Here is a 15,320-nt window from a genome sequence, read left to right as displayed (position 1 = left end):
CTCACAACTGTCTGTAACTCTAGTTCCAGGGGATTCAACACCCTCAAATGGACACACACCAATGCAAATAAAATAAAAATAGATAAATTAATAAGAAAGAAAGAAAGCTGGAGGGGGGGTGTCCCATTTTCCCCCAGCTTTTGTCTGTCTCTCAGAAGTACCTGAGATGTAACTCTACTTACGATAGCTAATGGAGTCCTCAGTGGAAGAAGAAAAAATACCATTGGAATACTTGAAAAATAAATTCCCCAGGAGGTCCCAGAAGATACAATGATTATACAAAACCAGTGCATTTCTAGAGTTGTTTCTCAAGAAGGAAAAACCTATTGCAGATAACTTCCTGCAGTCAAAAGGTTTCTCCAGTCCCTCCCAGCCACACAGTCAGGACAGATCTCTCTTACCAGTCCCACAGCCACTTACATAATAACCATTCAGAGGCTCAAGATCAATTATCAACTGTATGGCCTATGGCAGCCTTCTTTCTGCTGGCTCTTCTAACTTACCCATATCTATAAGTTGCCACGAGGCCGTGGCTTACTGGTATTTTCACATCTTGCTTCCTGGCGGCTAGACTCAGCCTTTCTCTTTCCTTTTTCTCTCCTTGGATTTTTCCACCTGCCTCTAAGCTGCGTTGCCATAGGCCAGTGCAGCTTTATTAACCAATGGGAACACCATATTTTCACAGTGTACAGAAAGATATCTCCCAGCAACTTCCTTTATCCTAGTCCAGGCTTCTGAATTTCATTGGTGCTGTGTTGTATTTCTTTGTAGGTCTTGTGGGTTTAATGTATTTAGCTTTTTTCCCCAGCTAGGTTGTAAGTATTTGAGGTCCAGGTACTTAATTTCTTTTGTGTCATCTCCATGAGGTAACACCAACTTCTCTATCTCATAGATAAAAGCCATAACACCATACGAAATGTGCTATTGGAGATGTCTTACAAACTAGATGATGCTGGAGAGCCGGTCTGTTCCTGCCTTCCTGTGCAAACATTTCTTGGGGGACCTACTTGTAAACTTTTGACCAAAAATGCCATCTTTCAAAGCCCAGAGAATGATGGCAATCTCTTAGTATGTACTGGGGATGAAGCATCAAAGTCTGTCCTGGTAAGCCTATTTTTATTTTGTATTTAAAAATAGTGGGGGTTTGAGGGCCTAGGTCTAGCCTATCGTATATGAGGGAGTCAGTCCCAACCACCACCACACCAGTCTGAAGGTAATAAGGCAGAGAGCAATACCAGAAGACACCTGTGGTTTCTAAATGCACAAGCCAAGCAGGGGTACACATAAAAATGTATACACGTGTACACCCAAAACTATCACTGGTATGTAACGATTACACCATAGGTGTTAAACAGTAGGAAGTAATAGCGTAATAGCTCAAGTAAAGGGAGAAAACGGGATTGTTAAAACATCCTTTTTTTTTTTTTTTTTTTTTTTGAGACAGGGTTTCTCTGTATCTTTGGAGCCTATCCTGGACTAGCTCTGTAGACCAGGCTGGCCTCAAACTCACAGAGATCCACCTGCCTCTTCTTCCCAAGCGCTGGGATTACAGGCGTGCACCACCACTGCCCGGCTAAAACATCAAAATTTACTTAGGAAGTTGGCTCATGTGGTAAAATGTAAAGTACTTGCCATGAAGACCTGAATTCCCTGGCACTCATGTAAAAAGCCAGGCAAGGCAGCACATACCTGTATTCCAAGACCTTGGGAGGTGAGGCAGACGTTCAAAGCCAGCTGGGTCCACATAGTGAATTTCAGGTCAGCCAGAGCTGTACAGTGAGACCCTGTCTCAAGAGAGAGAGTCTGGTGGTGGTTTATTGTACCATTTTTGTTATTTTAATATATTTTTTGAGCTGGAGTCTCATTGTATACTCTCTAGATTTTGCTGGCCTCAAATTCAGATTTGCTTGTGTCTGCCTTCTAAATGCTGAAGTTAAAGGCATGCCTGACATACCTTAAGTGTTAAAACTTCAGTGTATGATGTTAGGGTTGGTGTGTGCTCCAGTGCACAGATAGAGGTCAGAGAACAAGTGTGTAACTTGGTTCTCCTTCCACCTTTACCTGGGTTCTGGGCATCCAACTCAACAGACTTGCATGGCAAGTGGTTTTTCTCACTGAGCTACCTCACCGGCCCTATTTTAACAGACTTGCATGGCAAGTGGTTTTTCTCACTGAGCTACCTCACCGGCCCTATTTTAGATACTTTACAAGTTTCTTATAATAAATGTTCTAGGAAAGAAAACACTTGCTAGAATGTATGTTCCATGGCTGGAGAGATTGTTCAGCAGTTAGGAGTATGTTAGAGTCCTCTTCTGGAGAATCCAAGTTTGGTTCCCAACACCTAAATTGGGAGGCTCACAGCCAGCTGTAATTTCAGCTCCAGGAGATCCACATTCTTCTACAGTACCCCACATAGACACACATACTTAAAATATATATATATAATTTTTGGGGTTTTTTGGTTGTTTTATTTTTTTTTTATTTTTGGGTTTTTGGTTTTTGCGAGGCAGGGTTTCTCTGTAGCTTTGGAGTCTGTCCTGAACTAGCTCTGTAAACCAGGCTAGCCTTAAACTCACAGAGATCCACCTGCCTCTGCCTCCCGAGTGCTGGGATTACAGGCGTGCATGACCACCGCCTGGCATGGTTTTTTAAATATTAGTTCCATGAGGATAGAGATAGTAGTCTTGTCTCATTGATGCTTCTGTCTGTAGAAGAGACAATATTTAGAAGACTTCTGGCACGCTGGCACATAGATGAAAGGAATGAATCCTTGACTTGCTTTTCAAGCGTAGGGTGTGCTAGTTTTGTGCAGTGTTAACATAAGAGACTGTTATCCCCACCTGGGCTGACTGGCTGCTGACTTCTGCTTGTTTTTTCTAAGCTGTGGAATGGTGGCAGTGGTTCATTGCTGCAGGACCTGAAGACTGATCAACCTGTCTTGGACATCTGCCCGTTTGAAGCAAATCAGAACAACTATTTGGCTACCTTAACTGAGAAGGCTGTCAGTTTCTATAAATGGGAGTGAGCATGGTCTTGATACCTTCCAGACATGCTGCTGGTTAATGTTATGTTTTTAGCACCTAGTAGCCCTGAACAAGATACCTGTTTATATGTCATAACTAGAACTTTTGGATCATGGGTTTATTTGGATTAGTGTGATTCTAGGTCATGGAGACACTAAGATTGTGTATGCTATTTGCACCAAAAAAGTACCTTTGTGAATCTTGCCTGGAAATTCTTGATTTAAATTCTGCAGGATCTTACAGTCCTCTCAACCAACTCTTATTTAGGATGTGAGTGTGCACATCATTTTGGGGCTGTGATACCCAACCAGCCTGAATTGTCTCTGGTAGAATTTGACTTATTTTCAAGTTTGAGTGCTCATAACCTTTTAGTGACTTGATCTCACCCACACCCCTCTGCTGTCTGCCCCCAGTGTCTGGTACTTCACCTGTGGTATATGTTGTGGCAACAACAGTTTTATTCCAGGTACATATACCTACTAGAATGTTGACAAGTCCAATGATGGAGGTAGCTGATGAGCTAGCAATATGTAGAGCCAATAGCTAAAGCTTGTGTGCATTAAGTTCATTGTGATCACTGTGACAGGTAAAGGAAAGGACCAGTTGTTTGAGCAATTGTGAAAAACTTAGATTTTTCTACTTAGCTTAGAATCCTCAGGGGCTTTTATTCCCTACCAAGCCAGTGCTTAAGGACATACAATTCCCAGCCCAGGTAAAGGCTTCATTCCTCATGTGAAATGTTTGATTCTGAGTTCCTTTGATTTGCCTCCCAATTTTTTCTGAAAGTGTTGTTAGTAAAGTGGTTAATCTCAGGAAGATAGTAGTGAGTGGTTAGACCTATGGATGACAGAAAGGATGACACTTAGAAACTTCCATTCTGCTGGTCCTGAACTGTCCAGCATTTAGAGTTATGCTCAGGTTACATTTGTCTACTTTGCCTTAGGCTACTCTCCTAAACCACTGCCCCAGGACACCTTGTCTCAGGGTGTAGACAACATGGCTGTCTCAAATTTTTGTTGGTGAGGCACTATCTTTTTTAATATCAAACTCCTGAGCTGTTTTGGAGATCTTTATTAACAGCAAGGAATTGTTAAGGTTACTTTTCCCAGGGTTCCAAGTTGTAGCTGTATGTATTTAGTGAAACCTTCTATTTGAAGATTCTTGGGGGTTTTTTGGGGGGAGGGTGTTGTTTGTTTTATTTTAAAGCTTTAAAAATGTCAGCTTCCACAGCTTGGGGAAAAGCCCCCCTCCCTTCCCCATTTTTAAAAGTAGCTACCTAAGCCTGGAGCTTCAGGGGCAGGATAGGATTTAAATTAAATAGAACTCAAGTAACTTCAGCAGATGGCCACAGAGAAAGCTGTGGGTGTCAGGTTTATCTGGGGAAGGGTTAAGATTTGACTTGCCTTGAAGAATGTTTAACTAAGGCTAACTGGGGAGATTTACTACCACAGAAGCTAAAGCAAATAAATATCAAGTCATGCCACTTTTTGCATTTCCACAATAAAATTGGATTCGGGTAGGAAGGTTCCAGGGTCTCGCTTGTTCTTTGCTCTATCACTGAGCTGTATCAGAAACCCAAATCTGTGTTTTGGAAGCAGATTCACATGATGGACTGATTATCTAAAGAAAATCTTACCCTACCCCCACCGTTACTTGCAAGAAACTTCATCTCTAGACCCAGCTTCTAATCTTCTTAGCACCAGCAGGATGTTTGTTTTTAAATCTTGTCATAATACATTGGGATTTCTGAATATTGCTGTGTTTCAATGCTTGTTGTAATCTTAGCAAAATAAAGAATTTGCCATGTATGACACCAGCCCCAGTGTCTTCTGCCTGTGTCTAGTAGAGGCAGGAATATACCCGCCTCTTGGGAGTTGGGGGGCAGGGGGCGGGGGCATAATCTTACTCTAGATTCTCCATCTCATCCAGTACTAGATACGAATTAAACAGGATGATCTCTAGGAGCTGAAGCAAACACTTAATTTACTGCTTCTTTACTTGTCTAATTTACTGCTGAGTCAGGGTCTCATGTTGCACAGATTGGACTTGTAACTGCCCACGTAGGAAGGACTGGCCTTGCTTCTACCCAACCTGCCAAGTACAGGGATGTATTTGCAGGTGTGCTCCATTGTACCCAATGTAAATATTTTATCTAAACTGGTGAGGCTCTGGCTGCCAGTTCTTTTTTGCTGTTGCTAATTGGAAGCTGCATTTGCCTCTTAAACCACCCAGGTATGGGAACACATACTTGTAATCCCGGCACTAGAATCTGAGGCTGGAGGATCACGAGTTTCAGGCCAAACTGAGTTAAATACTGAGGATATACTCCTCAAACTTCCTTGCTTACTGGCTTCCTGTTATTGCTCTAAATTGAGGAGCCTGTAAGGTGGAAGAAGTGGGAATTATTTATTTTATTTCTTTAATTATTTGCCAGTCCTTTGACAGGGGTATTAGTGAGCAGGTATAGGCCCTTTGGTTCTGCCTACTCAGCACCATTCTAGCCACGTGCTTCAGATTGTCGTTTCTGTTTCAAATCAGGATTCTGTTGGTACAAACGGGCTCTGCGGTTAGACTGGAAAAGCTGGAAATGTCCTCCAGTAAACAAGAAATAAGAGTCTACTGGATTCAAGAGGACAATCTAAACGTACCATAATGTTAATACAAAGCCAACTGTTTCAAGGAAAGAGGGAGTTCTGGGATAGAAATAAATTCCAAGTTGCTAAGAATCCTAACAGCATTTGTATTTATTTATATTTTTTTAAGTTATTGTGTTCTATCCCTGGCTGGTTTGGAATTTACAATGTAGCTGTCCTTGTAGACCAGACTGGCCTTTCTCCCAAGTGCTGGGATTAAAGGAGTACAAAGTACATCCTAATGGGTAAAGAATTTAAATTATTCATTAAAGGAAGAAATGGCTTTAAAATCCTAATGAAATTAAAACCAGGTATGCCAGCATTCTAGAGGCTGTGCAGGAGGATCTCAGGTTCAAGGCCAATATGGAGACAAATGCCCTGTGTCCCCTGCTTCCCTCCACCCCTCCCCCAGGAAATGGCATGCATGAAGTGTTTCAGTTTTACATGTCCTGGTTCTTCCACCCTACTTATACTACTGATAGCCAAGTAGGAGATTAAAACCCGGGGAGGGCTGGAGAGGAGGCCCAGTAGTTAAGAGCACTTGCTGCTTTTGAGAGGATCTGGGTTCAGTTCCAATGACCGAACAACTATCTTAACTATAGTTCCAGGGAATCCAATGCCTTCTGACCTCCAAGAGCACCAGGCAAGCTTTCAGTGTACATACATAACATTGAGGCAAGACGCAAGTACAAATCTTTTTAAAATTGTTTAAAATGTTAAAGCTCATTTTGATTCCAGGTTTCTGTCTCCAAGTCAGTGTAGGCTGATGACCTTCGTGCCGAAAAACAAAACCGCCATACACATTGTAGCACTGTTTGTCCAGCAGTGGGCACTAGGCAGAAAGGCTGTCCTAGAGGGTCAGTGTAGGCCACAAAGGACATCTGAATCTGGAAAAGAGATGCTGAACATAGAGGGAGAAACAGGATTTCAAGATGGTGGCCCTGTCCCAAAAAAGAAAAAAAAAACTATGCCAAACCCTCAAACTCTTCCCAATGCTTCTAGAATCCACTGTCTGACTTAAATGTGATCAGTACTGGAGTGGTCCCTCAGAAGGTAGCTGCTCAGGCAGCATGATGGCATGATTCTAGTCTTTTAAATGTGACCTAAGAATTGGTTGTTCAAAGCTAGGTGTGGTAAATGCCCATCTGTAATCCCAGTACTTGGGAGGTAGAGACAAGAGGATTAAAGAGTCCAAGGCCTCCTTCACTACATACTGAGTTTGAGGCCAGTCTGGGCTACGTGAGACCCTGTCTCAAAAAAACCCTGCCAAGCAATAAGTCTCAAGGATTGGTTGTGCCCAGGAATAGATGAGGTGGAAACAGGCAGGAGAGAAGTAGGTACAGAGTCTAAACCCCATGGAGTTCAGGGACCTGATTTATCCTGGTAGCCATGACCCCATTTCTTCTCATGAAGGGGACACCCTAACTGTTAAGAGAATGTGAGTATGCTTAATATCACTAGACAAACATGTCCCTGCCTCAATTCCCCCTCTTTTTCAGTGTCAGGAGAAACATCAGAAACTAACTTGTTTCCCTGATAAGAGGAACTACAGCTAGGTGTGGTGGTGGTTCATGCCTATAATTCCAACTCTGGGTGGAGGGCCAATGATCAGTTGAGTCATCCTTTAGAACAACCCATGTGACCAGGCAGTGGTGGCGCACGCCTTTAATCCTAGCACTTGGGAGGCAGAGGCAGGAACATCTCTATAAATTTGAGGGCAACCTGATCTGTGTATTGAATTCCAGGCTAGCCAGGACTATATGGTGAGATGCTCTCAAAAACAAAAATTCCCACAAAAACCAACCAACCACCTCAACAAAACACACAGGAATAATGCACACACAAATATTTCTGTTCTAGAAAAGGTTTTCATCACGTATGCAGAGTGCAAAGTAGAAATGGATAACCTTGATCCAGCCAGGGAATACTTTAAGATTTATAATGGCTGATCTGTTGTAGTTTTGCTCTTTAATCTAGGTCAAGGTCCTTCTTCCTAAGGTGTCTGTCCCACTGGGTTGTTGCTTTCCCCAGGAACTTTAGTCTGGGAGAAGGAAAGGCTAAAGCCTGGTGCCAGCGAGGAGGAGAGAGGGGGGACTTGGAGATTACTTGGTGGGGAGGGCACAGTCACACAGTTCTGACAACTTACCAGACCACTTTGCAAGAGACACTGAAGTCAAGAGAACAATGGGTCGGTGATGGCCAGAACCACACCTTAACCCCTTGACTGGGATTGCTTAGCTGTGCAATGGAGATTATGTAAGCCTAGACCTCATGCCCCCCCTGAAGGAAGATGGACTTGGAGGATCACTGAACCTTTTTTATTCCTCTTCCCAAAGTGGCTACATTGACTATATTTCCCTTTCTGTTTTTCTTATCACTTGTCTGCTTAGTTGCCTTTCATCTCAGCAATCGGGAGGCAGAGGCAGGTGGATCTCTGAGTTAGAGGCCAGCCTGGTCTACAAAGCAAGTTCTAGGACAGCCAGAACTGTTACACAGAGAAACCCTGTCTGAAAAAAGCCAAACAAGAAGAAAAAATACTATTTCCTGTATGGACTGTCTTCTGATGAACTGTCACATTGTGGAGAATCCATTCAAAACGTACTCCTTTTTCAGTAAGACTTGTCGTTTAGTACCAGCTCTGTCCATTCCCTTCTTAAGATTTCTAAGGGCCTATAAGAGCTGACCCCTGCCCAGGACTTCCCCATCTCCCCCTCTTGTCATTGCAACCACCATGACCGCACATGGCCTTGAATCTGCAATCATCCTGCCTTAGCTGAGATTACAGACCTGTGCCTTCATACCTCAGGCTAGTCCTTCCTTATACATGCCATTCCCATCTCCTCAGGGGCTTGACTTTAGTCCTTTTTTGTTCTGGAACTTACTCTGTAGACCAGTCTGGCTTGACTCCCAAATGCTGGGATTAAAGGTGTGTACCACCACCACCTGGCACTGAATTTGGTTCTTAACTTCTTTGGAACATTTTAAATCCAATTCTTTACCATCTTCATGGTGGGATGGGGAGTTGTCTTAGTTATCACTCAAACAGCCTTTCTTTCCCCCAGTCTCTGCCTTGTCACACTATACACTTTTATGGTTCTTCATAGCACTTGTACTACTATTTGAAATTATCTTACATCTATTATTAATATTATCAGAAATCTTGCCTGTTTCTGCTTCCTGAGTGCTGGAATTCAAGGCTTCAAGGTGTGCACCAACCACCACACCCCACTGTCTTAACATTTTTCTAGCTGTCCTATTGTTTATCCCTCATGTATGACAGCTCTTAAGCAATGCCTGGCGTATTTAGAAAATGTTCATCAGCAGATGTGGTGGCTCAGTTTGTAATCCCAACCCTTGAGAGGCCAAGGCAAGAGTATCTGGAGACCAAGGCCAGTTTGGGCTACACAGTGAGATATAGGCCAGCCTGGTCTCTGTATCAAGGCCCTTTTTCCAAAAACCAAGACAAAAATGGTCAACAGTATCTATTGAATAAATAAATTAGTCAGAGATCTTAAAACAGTATAAGGAGTAAAAACAAATCCTACTTCTGATAGAGGTAATGTATTTTACTAAGTCTAGGGGCTGAACCTAGGGCCTTACATGCTAAGCACATGGTAAACCATTGAGCTATGTGCCTAGGCACTGAGTGTGTGCGTGCGTGCGTGCGTGCGTGCGTGCGTGCGTGCGTGCGTTGACAGATGGAACTTGCAATGTTTCTTTTCATGTCTTGCTCCTCTCTCCCAAGTCCAAGTGCTGGAATTACAAGGCATGAGCTACCATGCCTGGCCTGACATAGTGCATTTTATACTGAAAAGTTAATGGGGCCAGAAGGCCTTAGTAAAATCAACCATCTCTCTACTGGTTGGAGTCTATGCTTCTGTAAGGTCTAGATTTGTGGGACACAGCCTGAGCTGGCCAGGTTCCCAGATTTCTCAGTGTCTCGTTTCTTGGTCACTGAGACTTTAAGATAGATTTATCTTCTTCCCTATCACTAGACACAATCTGTGGCTTGGTGTAGGATTTGCTCAGTGCAAGATGAAAGCTAGGCAACCACTGCCTTCTCTGAGCAGACCGTCAATCTCTAGCCTTAGACTGGCTTCAAATAATCTCCCACTTGTTATCTGAGCACAACCCAGTATTGAAAATTAATGGCCCTTAGTAACCTCAAGGGCTTCTGGTGATGTAGATGTTTGAGACTTAGTATGTCATGTGAATACTATGAAATATATTTATCGAGTCCACCCTGAGCTACTATTAAGTTTAGGGGAACCTCCAGATAGTTTTGTGGTAATAATAAGGGCAAATGCTGTGGAAATGCCAACATAACTTCCGTTCCTAGAGATAAGAGACCAGGGCCAGCCACAGTGGGCAGTGTTGGAGGGAGTTCCTTTCCCAACTGTTAAGCCCTTATCCAACTCTTCTGATTGTAGTCTAGTATTAACTATTCATTTATGGTTTCAGAACAGCAGAAGCTGTAGTTTTATGTTTGTTTATTTGGTTTTGTTTTTATAGACAGGGTCTCACTATGAAGCCCTGGCTGGCCTGGCACTTGCTATGTATATCTGGCTGACATCAAGTTCAGAGATCCATCTATGTCAGCCTCTTGGATGCTGGGATTAAAGTCATGCTCCACCACATATTTTTTTGTGTTTTGTTTTTTTTTTTCTTTAAATATTTTTATTACTTATTTTTGTGTATGGATGTTTTGCCTGCATGAGTGTTTGTGCACCATGTGCATGCAGTTCCCACAGAAGCCAGAAGAGGGCATTGGAGCCCCCTGGGACTGTAGTTACAGACAGTTTTTAGCTCCCATGTGGGTGCTGGGAATCTAATTCCAGTTCTGTGGAAGAGCTAGCTGCCTGTACTCTTAACCTCTTTGCTATCTTCCCAGCTTTCCACCCATTTGTTAAACTGTATTTTTAAACATGCTCATCAGTAGAGAGTTCATGTTTCAAGTTGTCTTCATTTACCACTAACATTGGTAATTGCTGGAATGGGATACAAGTGTACCAGGGTGGCAGGAAAGCTCAGGGGTTCTAGTTGAAAACTGTCTGCAGACTGGCAGAGTTCATTCTGGGCAGTTCATTTAATCTCTCTGTACAGAACCATGAATATCTCCCCTCAACACAAAGGTTTCTCAATTGAATTAGAGCCTAACCTTTGTGATGCTGGCTTAGGTGGTACACTGGATGTGAAGAGGCTTCCTGAAGCTCGAAGCTCTCAACCTAAGAAGGAGGGGTCACTGGTGTGGAGTGAGTGAGGCGATTTTGAAGATGTTGCATATAGGTCAGCAAGAATATTTGCTGATACAAGCTTAACCTTTGATGTCCTCAAAGGCATGTTTTTACTAATTCCTTTCATCCTTTAAATATGAGTATGGTTGGGCTTAGCGGCTTACAGGAGGCAGTGGCAGAGGCAGTGGATCTCTGAGTTGGAGACCAGCCTGGTCTACATAGTGAGTTTCAAGTCAGCCAGGCCAGGGCTATGTAACAGTGAAGCGAGACCTTGTTTCAAAAACAGAAAAGGGGGTGTGGGTGTGTGGACATCTAAATTCTGGTTCTTAACTAAGATTTCCAGGCATGGCCCTCAAAGTTTAATACTATTGACTACCGCTTTTGGAATTTCATGTTACAGGCCAGGTATTTTCTTCCTTACTTTTTTGTTGTTGTTTTAAACAGTCTCATACTGGCCTCAAACTCCTGCCTTCGCCTCCTGAGTGTTAAATCACAGGCATATGCCACCACACTCGGCTTAAGCAGGGCGGAGGATCAAACCCACGGCTTTGTGCACCCTAGGAAAACACTGTCTACCAGCTGACCTCCATCACCAGCCCCTCCTTGTTTTTATCCATAAAGCTCACAGTTTTACTTTACATCTGAGAGATCACCTAGAAGGCCCACCAGCAAGGATTAAGACTTACGTGCGCTTGCTTAACCTTCCTTCAACTGCAGTCCGGTTCTCTAAGAAATATAGGTAAGGAAGGTCAGCCACAAGGTGAGGCTCTCAGATCTCGCAATACATCTGGTTTTGAAGTTCATCTCCAAACACACAAAAGTTGTTTGTTTTTTTTTTAAACCCCTCTTCCTCCCAAGTCTCTGAACCGGCGAAATATCCACCGGCCATCTTGGTTGGGGCAGCCTAAATGCCTTTCTTTTTTTTTCTTTTCCATGACGACAATCAAGAGAAATAGACCATGGTGCCCCTACTCAGGTTTTCTAAGTAGCTCCAGCAGCTCCTCCAGGAAGGAAAACCACTTTCCCGCCAGCCAGGTCCAGGGCGTGGACCCGTCTCAGCCCTCTATGTGCCCTGGGCGCTACGGCTCGATGGGGCGGAGCCACGCCAGCCCACGCCCGTGGCTCCGCCCCTCATTTAAATACACGTCGCCGGCGGGTGCGTCGAGCTCGCCGCGAACCCAAGATGGCGGTGTGTGGACGTGTACGGAGGATGTTTCGCTTGTCGGCAGCGTTGCAGCTGCTGCTGCTAGCGGCAGCCGGGGCCCAGAATAGCCACGGTCAGGGACAGGGTCTGGGGGCCAACATTGTGTCTTTCCTAGGGCAAGCTGGAGGCGGCAGCCCGGCGGGGCAGCAGCCACCTCAGCTGTCTCAGTTATCACAGCAGCAGCAGCAGCAGCAGCCTCCTTTCCCGGCGGGCGGGCCCTCGGGCCGGCGGGGCGGAGCGGGGCCCGGCGGGACTGGCGGAGGCTGGAAGCTGGCGGAGGAAGAGTCCTGCAGAGAAGACGTGACCCGTGTGTGCCCCAAACACACCTGGAGCAACAACCTGGCGGTGCTCGAGTGCCTGCAGGACGTGAGGGAGGTGAGAAGGAGGTGGGACGGGCCTGGGAGGAGGGCCCAGCCTGGTGTGGGCTGGAGGGTGTCGCCGGCCTGGAAGCCGTGGATGCCGGGCTGCAGCTTCCCTAGCTGTTTTCCATTAGGGCTGTGCTCGCGCCTCTCTCTCTTGTCTGTCCCTCACTCCCGGGTGCATTCGGGCAAGTGGACCCTACCTCTACTTCCTTCCTTCCTCCCCCGATCCCTTAGTTCGCTCCCTGTCGCGGTGTTCTGGGATGGAGACCTCGACCCACGGCCTCAGTAGGCGAAGGCCTAGGAGCATGTTTCTGTTTGCGCTCCTGTCTTTTGTGTGATGCTCTATGCAGAGTGGCTCCTCGCCGAAAACCAGTTTAGGATTTTTACTCTCAGTTTCGACCTCGACAGTTTGTAGCAATGCATTTCAGCGTAAAAAAATGGTCGACATATTCTAACTGTTGAAGATAGATCTGCTGTTTATTTAGCAGTACATACTTGGTTAGGTAACCTGGGTTCTCTTCTAATGTGTATGTAGTAAAGAGCCGAATTGACTGTTTTTACCACATTTCTTTGTAATTGGTAAATCCTTATTATTTACCTGGTGCTGAAACTATGCTTTTTTTTTTTCTTCACTTCCTGTGGTCAGTTTGTAAAGGACCTCATTTTTAGACTATTCCTTCATGTCACTTGGAACCCTAAAGCTTGAGAAAGTTGCAGGCAGCATTTGAAGCTATAATAAATATACAGTGTTTGTGATTGTGTTGTCGGGCCTTTCCGAAGTCTGAATATAGTTTGTTTTTGAGAGATCTGCTATGTAGCCCAGGCTGGCCGACCACCTACTGGAGGCCTCTTCCTCTAACTGGACAACTTCGCCTAGTTTGAAATGATTTTAACAGTACCTATTAATGAGCTCTAGTTCTCATATTGCTTGGTGTGGTTCAGTAAAAGACATTGGTAACTTTTCTAGATATGGTGCTACAGACATGAGTGCATATTGGTAGAAATCCTTTTTTTTCAAAGGTTTAGGTAAATAGGATTACTCCCAAAGGTTGGCCAGAAGAAGCTGCTGTTGGATCATTTCGTTTGGAATAGTGTCTTCCGGGTTGTTCGAGGCCACAAGGGGACCACTGGTTTGAAGACATTTGCTGGTCTTGCTGCTTTATTTAGCATTATATACCTTCTTGATGGTGTACCCCTTTGTTTAATCCAGGCACTTGACAGGCAGAGGCTGGTAGATCTTCTCTGAGTTTGAGGCTAGTCTGGTATAAGTAGAGAGTTCCAGGCCACCCAGGCCAACATTAAGACTACCCCAAAGAAGAAAAAAAAAGTTAAGTCAGAAGAGCAGAAGAGGAAAGGACATACAAAATTAAAATCAAGAGCCAAAGAGTTTCCAGAGCCACCAGAGTTCTCATGTATAGCCTAAAGACTAGGAGGTAGATATAGCACACACCACCCCCCCTTTTGTTTTGTTTTGTTTTTTGGTTTTTCGAGACAGGGTTTCTCTGTGTAGCTTTGCGACTTTCCTGGAACTCACTTGGTAGCCCAGGCTGGCCTCGAACTCACAGAGATCTGCCTGGCTCTGCCTCCCAAATGCTGGGATTAAAGGCTTTTGCCACCACTGCTCGGCTATAGCCAAAATTCTTAACTCTGTCAAACTTTTTGGAATTTTCTATTTGATTTTTGAGGATACTTACTAGATGTTGTTCCCTTAAGCTAAGATCCTAATATCGGTCACTAAATACATTATTACTGGATTGTTGTAGAAATAAGATATTATGAGGGGAAAATGGCAAAAAAAGCCCAGTTTGGAGTGCCTAACACTGTAAACCTCCTCTTACAGGAGCACTGAATGGTCCGCATGTGAAAGTATGTAGAGGCCCACTCTATCTATAAAGAATAGACTTGTCTAATTTTGGAGTCTTTAACTTAGTATCTATTTTTCCTTAGATGAGTTCCCATAAAGAAACTTACACTGGTCTGAAAATGTAATCACTGGTCTACCATTGATTTTAAGATTTCTGTTTCCATGTAAGGATATTTCAGTACACTCATCTTCTTTTGTCAGGATCATATATAAACTCTGGTGGTTGGTAACTACATTTCATGCTTTTTTTTTTTTTTTTTTCTTTCTTGGTGATGTTCCAGAGTACCTACTTAAGTGCTGGAACTTAGAAAACGTTGTTAGTTGGTAGAAGATGAGTAAGTTGATGGATGCGATTTTATGTTCTAGGGGAAGAGAGTGTTATGTAAATTGGAGACCCACTATTTTGGGAGGAAGAAGCCAAATTTTTAGTATACTGATGGGCTTCACTTCCTGAGCTGAGCACTCTACCATGGATCTATGACATCCCTATCTGTCTCTCCAGTTCATTTTTTGTTTTGTTTTGTTTCCCACGGCAGGGTTTCTCTGTGTAGTCCAGGCTGCCCTTGAACTCAGATTTCTGCCTGTTTCTGCCTCCTGAGTGCTGGGATTAAAGGCGTGCCACTTGACTTTGACTTTTTTTTTAAAGACAAGGTCTCCACAAGTCTCACTCTGTATCCCTGGCTGTCCTGGAACTCACAGAGATGCACCTGCCTCTGCCTCCAGAATGCTGGGATCAAAAGTGTGTGCCAATATGCCTGGCTCAAGACTGGTATTTTAAAGCACATCCCAAATGTCATTTTATTCAGTGTGTGTCTGGAATCTTAAAAATATTTCTTAGTACTGTCTATGAATATATTAATCTCATAAAAGTTGTGAGTCACTATCTAAGTCTTTGTAAATACTTTGTATTTATTAAAGATGGACTCTTTTATATAATGAGCAGAAAGTATTACAGTATTACAAACTTTTCTTTTTGAGACAGGGTCTTGTGTAGCCCTGG

General features: G+C 43.9%; 2 protein-coding genes across 3 annotated transcripts in view; both read left to right on the top strand.

Moving 5' to 3' along the window:
• The window catches only part of Rfwd3 (ring finger and WD repeat domain 3), a 30,590-nt gene extending 25,751 nt beyond the window's left edge, over positions 1–4,839 (top strand). For both annotated transcript variants that reach the window (XM_036188448.1, XM_036188447.1), the window contains exons 12-13: positions 893–1,104; positions 2,882–4,839. In XM_036188448.1, coding sequence (XP_036044341.1) covers positions 893–1,104; positions 2,882–3,025 — 356 coding nt within the window. In that variant the 3' untranslated portion in view covers positions 3,026–4,839. The remainder of the gene's footprint in view (positions 1–892; positions 1,105–2,881) is intronic.
• Positions 4,840–12,051: 7,212 nt separating this feature from the next.
• Glg1 (golgi glycoprotein 1) overlaps positions 12,052–15,320 on the top strand; it is a 114,686-nt gene continuing 111,417 nt past the window's right edge. Inside the window, exon 1 of the mRNA XM_036187137.1 lies at positions 12,052–12,469. Within this exon, the coding sequence (XP_036043030.1) occupies positions 12,074–12,469 (396 nt within the window). The 5' untranslated portion in view covers positions 12,052–12,073. The remainder of the gene's footprint in view (positions 12,470–15,320) is intronic.

Source organism: Onychomys torridus, chromosome 5 (genome assembly GCF_903995425.1).
Source record: "Onychomys torridus chromosome 5, mOncTor1.1, whole genome shotgun sequence".
Classification (NCBI taxonomy): Eukaryota; Metazoa; Chordata; class Mammalia; order Rodentia; family Cricetidae; genus Onychomys; species Onychomys torridus.
The sequence above is the reverse complement of the archived record's forward strand: the minus strand, read 5'-3'. Positions and strand labels throughout refer to the sequence as shown.